The 11,316-nt window shown below is 33.8% G+C and overlaps 1 protein-coding gene across 1 annotated transcript; it reads left to right on the top strand.

The window, feature by feature from the left end:
- The first annotated feature begins 8,031 nt into the window (after window positions 1–8,031).
- On the top strand, window positions 8,032–10,969 carry LOC132310129 (uncharacterized). Its single transcript, XM_059808354.1, has 5 exons — window positions 8,032–8,633; window positions 8,755–9,256; window positions 9,350–9,551; window positions 9,747–10,250; window positions 10,433–10,969. The coding sequence occupies exons 1-5, from the start codon at window positions 8,312–8,314 to the stop codon at window positions 10,856–10,858; spliced, it is 1,956 nt and encodes a 651-aa protein (XP_059664337.1). The 5' UTR covers window positions 8,032–8,311; the 3' UTR covers window positions 10,859–10,969.
- The last annotated feature ends 347 nt before the right edge of the window (window positions 10,970–11,316 follow it).

Here is an 11,316-nt window from a genome sequence, read left to right as displayed (position 1 = left end):
TTAAGCAATGACGTGGCATAGGAAAATATATATTTAATCATTGAGCCATGTTATGTGGTTGCGTCTATTAATTCCTGATAGATAGATTCTGGAGCCACTAAACATGTTTGCAATTTATTGTAAGGATTTCAGGAATCCAGAAGCCTTGATGATATGGATATATATTTATCTTTTGACCTGATGCCAAGGTTGTAGTTAAGTCAGTGGGAGTATTACATCTGAAATTAGAGAGTATAAGGATATTAGTATTAGAGAACTATCTTTATGCACAGAAGTGAAACGCAATCTCATTCTTATTTCACTTTTGGTTTATAAAAACTAGATCGTTATTTTGTAAAACTGGTTTTATAAAATTGAATAGATATGCGATTGCTTCTGGTGCATTGAAAGATGGTTAATATACTATAATCACAAGCTCTTAAGATTTGCAGGATGTAGAAACTAATGTTGCATCTTCTAGATTGAATGTTAAGAGAAAATTTGTTATTCCTGACTCATTGTATTTTTTGGTGTCTATTTTTGGGTTATAATCAATCAAAATGAGATTTAAAGATTGGTTAAAGAAGGTTTATTACCTAGTGAGGCAGAGGAGCCTAAACCAAACTTGTGAACCCTGTTTTGAAGGATAGATAACTCTTAGGGCTTAATCAGCCAGATGAAATAGACATAAAGGACAATTGGAGTCGGTACACACTGACACGTGCGGTCTTATGAACATCCAAGCAAGATTACTCACGTTTTGGATAAGTTTATCTGATGCAACACAAGTCTTAAACTCTTGGTATTTTCTGAGAAGGTTAAGACTGATGTGGAACACATATTAGGTAAACTTATCGAGACACTTCGATCTGATCGAGGATATGAGTATTTCTTGGGATAGTGTAAAGACCATATGGTCAATGAGGGTATTATGTACCAGTTTTCCGCAATTGACGCTAAATGCATTTAGGTGTCAAATAGGAATAACAGAATTCCACTTAACATGGTTAGATATATGATCAGATATGCTACATTATCTCTTTCATTTAAGAGTTTAGCGTTAATGACATCGATGCGCATTATGAACTGCATTCCATCTTAGTCTGTCTCAAGGATACCGTTGAGCTGTGTTTTTTACTAAATATTAGTTTGAATCATATGCACATATGGGGTATTCTTGCACATGTGCGCTTGATATGGACAAGTAAGTTGGAAGCAGATCATAGGCATGCTAGATTTGATAGCTACTCTAAATGTCACTAGGATGGATTATTTTATGATCTCAAAGATAAAAGTTGATTGTTTTCACTCACTGTTTATCTATAGGAGAATCATATTATGAATCACATACCTAGTAGCATAATGTTAGAGAATTTGGTATGAGTACCAGATGTACCACATGTGAACACACTTATTATAGAGATTGAGAATAATATATGAATTCCCTATTGATGCGTTAGCATCATCTACTGCACAGATTCTTGCATCGGTACATTGATGTAGTGGGAGGATTATCATCTAATTCGACAGAATCATGGTTTAGGTGAGACCATTATGGACATCCCTGTTAAACATGAGTTGGACCCAGTAAGATACACGGAAGCGTGAACCGATGTGGATACAGATCGTTTTGGTGAGTTACTATGAAATCAGAGTTGGAATCTATGTATTCTAATAGATTCTGGGATCTTGTAGAACTTTCTAGTAGGGTGATTCTTATGGAAGGCAAGTTAATCTACAAAAAGATACCAGAAGATTTCTTAGTGAATAAATCATGAGTGTACAAGGGAATGTCATTATTTTTCTTAATTCTATATATTGATGACATCCTACTCATTTATAATGACGTGGAAGTTTTGTCATCAATTAAAAGGTAGTTGTTAATTACTTTTAAATGAAGGATTTTCAAGATGTAAGCTATATTCCTAGGATCAAGCTTTTGCAAGATCAGGTTAAAAGGAAAATAGGCTTATCTTAATAATCCTACATTGATAAAGTTTCGACCAGGTTTGGTATGCATAACTCAAAGAATGAGTTCTTACTTTATTGATATGGATGGCTCTCTCTAGTAAGTAGTTTTTCAAGACTATCAAAGGAGATTGAGCAAATGAGACTGGAACAATATGTTTCGGCATATGAGAGTCTCATATATGCCATGGTCTATACCAAACAGGACATCCGCTACATAGTAGGGATAGTCAGTAGAGATCAGTCCAATACTAGACTTGACAACTGGTCTATTGTGAAAAATATCATTAAGTACCTAAGGAGAATCAATGATATCATACTCATTTATGGATGTAATGATATGGTCCTAGTCAGGTATGCTAGTTCTGATTTTTAATCAGAAGTAGATACTATGAGGTTCATGACTTAGTGTATGTTCACTTAATGGAAGGGAAATCAGTTGGTAGATTGTCAAGCAGATTTCAACTGTTGACTGAAACCTACAGGTGGAATATATTGCAGCCTTAAAGGTGGCAATATAAGCCTATTGGTTTGATCTCACTGATTTAGAGGTTGTGGAGCATACTAGCCTGCCTATCGAGCTATATTGCGACAATAGTGCAGAAGTAGTCCAAACCAATGACCCAAGGTTCCATAGATGAACAAAATATACTGATAGGAAGTATCATGTTCTACATGATATTATCCGGCAAGAAAATGTACTTGTAGCTAGAACATTGCATTGGAACACAACTTTGTTGATCCATTATCAAAGGTGTCATTGATCAATAATTTTGATCATCATCTGGATAACATTGGAGTTAGGTGCAATTTGAATTGGCTATGAGGGCAAGTGGGAGCTGTTGGGATTTATATGCCCTGGCATAGCAAATTCCTGTTTGGATTAATTGACATATGTTCCTGATGTTTCTGAAATATTTATGTTTTATACAATTGGTGAATTCAATGTATTATATTTCGATTCACTATGAAATTGATAGTGTCCATGTAATTACAAGAAATATATTTATATATATGTATGTGATGGCAATCAATGCATGATATATAAATAGTAATTATAAATTGTTCATAGTCGGTAATTATGGATGGACTCATAATTAATTAAGATTTGAACTGGATCCGCGTTAGGTTGAGATATATTGCGAGAGTCGTCGTATGCAATTACTCCCTATCACCGTCATGGCATTTGACTCTTAAGCATGAGAAAAGTATAGACTCTTTTATTAATTAATAATTACTTTGATTTGTTCGGCGGATTCTTCGGGATCCTTAGACCGACACTTCGGGTAGTTATGTAATTAATAGTTAGAGGGTTATATTTTCAATATTTGCATCATTGCTACTTGTATTTATTTTGTATTGATTATGGTTGATCACAAAGTAAATTCGAAGGCCTTCGTATGATTTTAGACAAAATGATTTATTATATATTTATTTATTAAATTATTATTTTTGTCGAACAAATGTTTTATTGTGATCGAGCCAGAAATAATCAAAGGTACCAAAATAAATATATTAATTAAGTAGTCGGATTGATGGCATTATTTATCCGATAACTAATTATGCATAGAGGGGTCAAAGTGCAACATTGACTTAGAGGTTATTTATTATTTAATTGGAGTTCAATTAATTTCTTTTAGTGGAGTGGAAATTAATTTATGAATTAATTTAATTGGGTTCATGGACCGGGCCAATCATTAATTCATTGTAGCCAATAAAATAATAGGCCCAATGGATTCTCACTCATAGCCCAACTTGATATTGGAATCATATTAGATTTGAGACATGTGAATTAGAGATTGAGAAGGATTAGTTGTTTCCTTTTCTTTACCTTTATGTTGCCTATAAATATACATGGGATATGGATATTTTAGGGGTGATTTTGATGAAAAGAAAAAAGGAATAAATTTTCTCTCTCTAGAAAATTAGGGTTTATGTTCTCATCTAATGGAGGCTCCCACAAGCCTAGTTTTCCAAGGTCATTCATGGAGGCATATGAGTGATTCCTAAAGGCAAAACAATTACCAAGAAGATGGAGATCCAAGGAGAATGCATCTTGCTAAGGGATCTACAATAAGTGAGAACATTCACTTTAGAGGAGAGATCTAAGGTTTACTCAAACCTTGATGTAAGTATTCAATCTTTTAATTGAATAATACATCATGTTTTATTTTTGCATGAAACTTGTCTCTATGTAATGAATCAAGATCTATGAATTTAAATCTCTCGAAAAGTTTTTAAAACTAGCACGTTTCCCAACAATTCTTGCCATTGATTTCATGAATTTTTTGAAGATAATGTAGCAACCATGTGTAACTACATATCATGGCCACTTATTTATGTTGTTTTTTTCCAAATGAATCATATTCTAGCATGGTTATATAGTAGGTGGTGGATTCACTTTCCTAATCCTCTCTTTAATATTTTCATCTCTTCAATTCCTTGAAATTATTATTTTATGCAATATTAATTCCAAATTCTAGTGACAAACCAACCAAAACTCTATACCCCCTTTAATCAAACCATAAGTGATTTTAGAAAACCTTGGTTGCCATAAACTAGTAATTCCAGTGGTTTAACTTACCCGACCAGTAACCCTATTTTACAATGATTTTATGCTATTACAAATGGTTGATTATTATTGTGATAGTCGACAAGACCGATCACCTTCAACAAAAAAATATATACACAGAAGGAAATTGTAATAACAATAACAAGAACATCGAAAACAACAACAATGACAACCACTATAAAAAGGATAAAATGACCAAGATAATTTTCCTCTTTTATTGCATTCCAGTGTATATATATATGTTAAAATATATGAATTTTTGTGAGACATATAAAAATATGATCATGTGGGAGTAAAAATATATCCATTCATATTATATCAGTAACTTTTTTTTCTAGTTTCACATTATTTAGTTGGATTAATGTTTCATTTGAGTAGTTTAACTCCCCTTAACAACAACCAAAACCATTAATTCTCAAATACTCTCAGGGTATGTTTGGTTTTTGTTGTTTGTCTGGGTAGTTGGATACCCATGATTCACTGCTCTTCTTTCCGTCGCAAGTGCCCGATTACTTTGAAACTTCCACCAATATTTCAATAATTTCTTTCCAACTCCAGTCCAATTAGAAACTTCAAGGCAGTATAGTTCACGGTACTTGCCAAGATCACCTTTCAATAATAGTTTAAGTAACTTCTGAGAGGAATTGTCTCGTCACATATATCACAAGTCACTTCAACAAAGATATGCCCCTTTTTAGCCTTTGTCACATTCATTGAATGATGATGTATTAGAATATTGGGAATGTGACATCTCAGTGGTAACATTTTCCTTTCATTCTTGTTATAGACCACTTAGAAATTTGACAAAGTTTGCCTTGACCCACTTTCTATACAAGGTCTCATTGATTGTGTCAAACCAATCCACAGTCCAAACATGACCCCGTAGTACTCTAACGCCATCCTAGTGGAAGACTTGTGTTTCCACTGTTGGGATTATTTTTACGTATAAACAATGAAAAATATTATTATTTAAAAAACAAAGCATGACGTTTATAAGTTCCTATAATTTGAAAATTTGTAACTAATTTTTGACTAATTTTTCTTTTTATAAAAATCTCAAAACACTTTTATATATGTTATGTTTGGTGGTATCGAATGGGCGCTTGGAATTTAGAATTGGAGAAAATTCAATACAAATTTTGGACGGTGGTGGTATCCAAACATCGTATTAATAACAAATTTCCCCCCTAGTGGTCATTTTAGGTATTTTAATATTTAAATTAAGAAAATGTTCTTATTTGCTCAATTGAAAAAATGTATGGGCTATTTGCAACACCAAAAGAGATTTTGCACATTTTGTATAGGACAGGGGGTTTATTAATTAAATACCAAATTTTTTATTTTTTATTTTGTATATAATAGGGGAGTTATTTTGCACTTTACCCTATATGTATATATGAGTCTTCTATGAAGTTGTCTTATTAATATATACCAGAGTTATTATTATCTTTTTTTTGTATTTAATTATTCTAATTTAGTATTTTTGTTTTTCATTTGAAAAAATTATCTTTGTTAATTAAAGCAATATCTAATTTGCCTCCATGGGCTTAGTTGTTGCGAAATTAAATGAAAAATACAATAAATAGATCAAACACACACACACAAGAACACACATATTTTACTTGGTTCACTTAAAATCAGGGCTACCTCCAAGGGCAAGCGATTGTAGAGATTTTTATTATGATGATAACAAAAAAGAGTAGCAGATATAGAGAGTTCAGAAGGAAGAAATATCCTCGTATTAGGGCAACATAACAAGTGATGAAATTACCAAAATACCCTACAAAAAATTCGGGTCGAGGGCAAGCCCCAGAACCCCACCTTCGGGTAGGGGGCTCTACCCCCTACAACCCCCCGCCAACTTATCGCGATGTTAGATTTGCGGAGTTGGAATTTGGTGTACAGTATCTATCAAGAAACACACTACTCATCAATAGTGGTGTTGCAGAGATCGGAGAGGTAAATCCTTGAGATCTCACTTTCGAACCGCACTCTTGACTTGAATGGTGCGTATACGTGTTTAAAAAAAAAAAAAAAAAATTTAATAATGTTGGTAAGGCTTTCTCCAATTGATACATTGAGACCTGTGATTTTTTTATATGTAAGACTAACCAAGGTTGTATTCTAATGGTACAATCTTTCTTTTGAAGTAAAATTTGAGGACACAAAGTTGGTTGAGTTTTTTGTCAAAGGAAAAAAAAAAAAAAAAATCTTTAAAATTAAAAGACAAGTATAAATGAAATTCTAAAAAAACGAAAGGAATTGAATAAATTGATCGCAATTATAACACTACGACAAACCATGACAAGTTAAAGCACATAATTTTTTTTATATCACATGTTAAAGCACATAATTTTTTTTAAAAAAAAAAAAATTACGAAGCCTGCAATAAGCAAAACAAAAAACCACACACCATATAACACAAAGATTTAACATAATTCGGGTACACAAAGAAATTTCACAATGCGAAGAAGAAAGGGCAAATTCATAAAATCCTAATCTCCAAATTTACCCTCTAGTTTCTCTCTCTATTTTGATCGGATTGACAAAATTAAATATTGCACCCCTAATCTTTGAAGACAAACCTCATACACAAATCGCTATCTCCACTAATTCTCAATTTCAAATTATTAATTGAATGAACTTCTGAAAATATTAAAAACAAAAATTTAATGAAACAATGCAAGTGTGAAAAAATTAAATTGCAAAAGTCTTCATGTCACAAATTCTAATTACAATGTTTGAATGCGGTGTGGTGTGTACATGCTAAAGTTTCCAAGTTGAACGACCCCATGAAAGTTCCTTGTTTCTTCAAATTTTCATAGTGATAAATTACATGCATGAACAATAACATGAACAACGGTCAAGTAAGGGTGGTTTTAAATTTCCAATTAATGTTGTATGTCATAAGTGAGAACAGGCTTCCACGTTACAGAGCACGAGAAGCGACCACGCAAAGACTTGGTCTATATATATATATATATATGTCAATATGTATATAAATTGTTAATTAGTTGTCATTCGTATTATATAAACATGTCAAGTACTTCAATATTTGTATAATTGGTTGACTTGTTTTACAAAAATCATAGATAATGTGTATAGTTATGTGAATTTTGTACAAAAATCAGAGATCACAATGACAGTATGACATATGTTATTTCATGTTTAAAAAAAAATTAATCAACAAAAAAAGAAGAAGAAATATATCAACAGTGGGCAAAACACTATTAAATATTAAAAGTACTATTAAACTACAGGCAGAATTACTTTCACAGTTGACCCTGTTCATATTAGCCAATATATATAAATTTATTTTTTTCAACTAAATATTTGGTATGGTCAAACAAGATGTCCTCCTCTTGGCAAATAATGACAATACTATTTTAAACAGAGAGACTTGGTACGTACATAGCCTGGTCTCGTTCTACATGTTGGAAGTTTATTTTTCCGTTTACGCTGTTTCAATGGTCAGACCGAACCTTAATTTAACTATGCACATGTTTGATCCCGAGCCCTATAAAATACTATGCCCTCCCTATCTCTCCAACCCATCATTCTTTAATTTGTTCTTGTTTCAGAGCTCTATAAATACTAAGCCTCTCTATATATCTCTCCAAGCAATTACCTAAAAATTTATACATCATTCATTAATTTGTTCTTGTTTCAGAGCTCTATAAGTACTAAGCCTCTCTATATATCTCTCCAAGCAATCCCCTAAAATTTATACATCTTGTTCTTATTTTTGTTCTTGTTTGATCTTCATTGTCTTTATCTCTATATATTTAAGTCATGGCACTAGAGACACCCATCTCTCCAAGGACGGATCTAATCCATGTCAACTCCATCAATCTGCCAACAACAAGCAGTTCACAAGTTTCCGATCACACCAACTCTCGACCACTGGAATTGTTTAGGATGTTGGAAAATGATGTGTCAAGTGGCCCTCCGGAGAAGAAACTAGCATGGTTGAGGTCTCAAGTCATCGGCAGTGATGTGGAGTTCGACACTCCTTTCGGAAAACGTAGGCTTACCTATGCCGACTACACTGCCTCTGGCCGAAGTCTTCACTACATTGAGAACTACATCATCAACAATGTTCTTCCATCTTATGGTTAGTTGTTTATCATTTTTAATATTAAATGCGCGCTAATTATTTTTACTAAAATAAAACTTAGTAAATGTATATATGATTCACGATTACCAAAATAATATTTTTCCATTTGTGTTAATAGGGAATACTCATACAAGTGACAGTTATGTGGGGCATCAAACCACAAAAATGGTGCATGAAGCAAGTAAGTACGTCAAGTCCTGCTTGGGGGGCAAAGAAGAAGATGCACTCCTGTTTGTTGGCTCCGGCACAACCGCAGCCGTCAAACGGCTTCAAGAGGTTATGGGAATTGCTGTTGCATCAACTATGAAGGACAGGGTGTCTATGAACCTGAGAGATGAAGAAAGATGGGTTGTTTTTGTTGGGCCATATGAACACCACTCAAACCTCCTCTCTTGGCGCCAAAGCTTAGCAGAAGTTGTAGAGATTGGTCTAGATAAAAATGGCCTAATCGACTTTAAAGCTCTAAGGCACCAACTCAAGTCATATCAGCTGACCAATCGCCCTATGTTGGGTTCTTTCTCAGCTTGTAGTAATGTCACCGGAATTTATACTGACACGCGTTCCCTTGCTTCACTCCTTCATCGATATGGTGCTTTCGCATGTTTTGATTTTGCTGCAAGGTACATACACAGTTCGAGTTCGTATACTTTTCATTGACTTTGCATTAATATTTCTCAATTGTTAACATTCTTTGCTTTAATTTATATGTGCAGTGGTCCTTATGTGGAGATTGACATGAGATCTGGGGAGGTAGATGGATTTGATGCGATATTTCTTAGTCCACATAAGTTTGTCGGGGGACCAGGTACTCCTGGAATTCTTCTAATGAGCAAGATCCTCTATCAATTAGGTTCTTCACCACCATCAACATGTGGTGGAGGAACTGTCAGCTTTGTCAACGGTTTCAATGAAAAGGTATTTAGTCATTAAGAGTTTGATAATTTTGTGAGTCTCTTTGTGCTATAATGCAACAAGTACACACACTTATAGGGTGTGTTTGAAAGCAAAAAATTTCTCAATCAAGTCATACTTGAAATGTTTTTCATATTATGATTTTATGGTTTCATGAATTACCAAGTTTGCTGAATATATCTCCGACATGGGTTGCAGGACACTCTGTATTACGAAGACGTGGAAGAGAGAGAGGATGCCGGAACACCACCAATTATTCAGAAATTTAGAACAGCAATGGCTTTCTGGGTAAAAGAATACATTGGCTATGAAGTGATCAAAATGCAAGAGCATAAATTCATAGAAAGAGCACTTGACAGGCTTCTTTCCAATCCAAACATATGGGTATTAGGAAACACTAGTGTGAACCGACAAGCAATCCTCTCATTCCTTGTGTTCACCACATCCAATTCCTCCTTTGTTGACATGAAAAATGGAAGCTCTGTCGATGGAAATGAGACGAGAGACCAAGGAATTTCCATTTGGAGAGAATCCGGGAACATCAGAGACAAGCCCCTTCACGGCCCTTTCGTTGCAAAGCTCCTCAATGACTTATTTGGCATCCAGGCTCGTGGTGGATGCGCTTGTGCTGGACCCTACGGTCATCACCTTCTCCATGTTGATGAGCATCACTCACTTGCCTTCAAATCTGCCATTCAAAAGGTACCCAACGCAATATTTATTTTATTTTTTTAAAATTGTGGACTCACTTACTACGTATTTTACACTCTCTAGCCATAGAAATTGATAAGAATTAATACATGGAGTGCCCAAAATATTCTTTCCAAGAAGAGTGTGATTTCATTAATTTTTCATAGATCCTAATATATGATAAATTTTGACAGGGTTACAATGGAATGAAGCCCGGATGGACAAGAATCAACTTCGCTTACCACATGACAGTAGAAGAATTTGAGTTCATTCTTGCTGCATTGGAATTCATAGCCATGTATGGCCAGAGATTCCTTGTGCTCTATGACTTCAATTGGAAAACTGGGAATTGGACTTTCAAGAAGAAGGCATTCAAAGAGATTGAGACAATCAAAGGATGCAAAGAAGAATTCAACAACTTGTTGATCACTCGCGCTTTCGAAGCAGCCAGCTTTGAAGACATCGAGGCAATTGCTGACAATAATACCATTGATATGGTCCAAAAGTATGTCTCTTATTTGGAGACTGCTAAAAAAATTGCTCATTCACTACCTAAGTTTCCTCCTTCTCGGAAGGTTCCAAAAGAGATTGATCTTAACCTAGTGCAATTTAGAGTTTAGTCTTCATCATGTCTATTTTTGTGTCTCTCTCGAACCTTTTGGTTTACAAAAATTGTTGACCTTTACTTTTGAATAGTATATTGTTATATATAGGAATTCTTTCATTCTAAAGACTTGTTTTTTTTGGTATCAAAATAATAAATGATTAAAAGAATTTGGAACATCTTGTTCCTTGTTTTTTTCCCTCTGATTTGTTGTGTGGTTTTTTGATTCCTTTCTTTTTTTGCCTTTTTTCATTGCATTATTTAATTCTCAAAAAGAAAAACAAAAACAAAAAGAAAATGCATAACAAGTATAAATATTGTAGTTAATATTTATCATAATGAATCTAATATAAATATTTACACGAGCTGACTAAAGATTAACCTGGAACAATTGTATATAAAATTGTTGAAGATTCAATCACATCACTGTGATTAAAAAATAAAAAGAACACACCCAATGTTTAAATCCTTAAA

Source organism: Cornus florida, unplaced genomic scaffold (assembly GCF_030987335.1).
Source record: "Cornus florida cultivar Cherokee Brave unplaced genomic scaffold, ASM3098733v1 CherokeeBrave_3.0.0_Hap2_Chr05, whole genome shotgun sequence".
Taxonomy (NCBI): Eukaryota; Viridiplantae; Streptophyta; class Magnoliopsida; order Cornales; family Cornaceae; genus Cornus; species Cornus florida.
Note: the sequence above shows the minus strand (reverse complement) of the source record. Positions and strands in the feature narration are given on the sequence as shown.

Coding starts and splice junctions, on each gene's coding strand:
- LOC132310129 (XM_059808354.1), top strand. CDS start 8,312: ATGGCACTAGAGACACCCATCTCTCCAAGGACGGATCTAATCCATGTC. Junction 8,634..8,754: donor CAATGTTCTTCCATCTTATG/GTTAGTTGTTTA, acceptor TTGTGTTAATAG/GGAATACTCATACAAGTGAC. Junction 10,251..10,432: donor TCAAATCTGCCATTCAAAAG/GTACCCAACGCA, acceptor AAATTTTGACAG/GGTTACAATGGAATGAAGCC.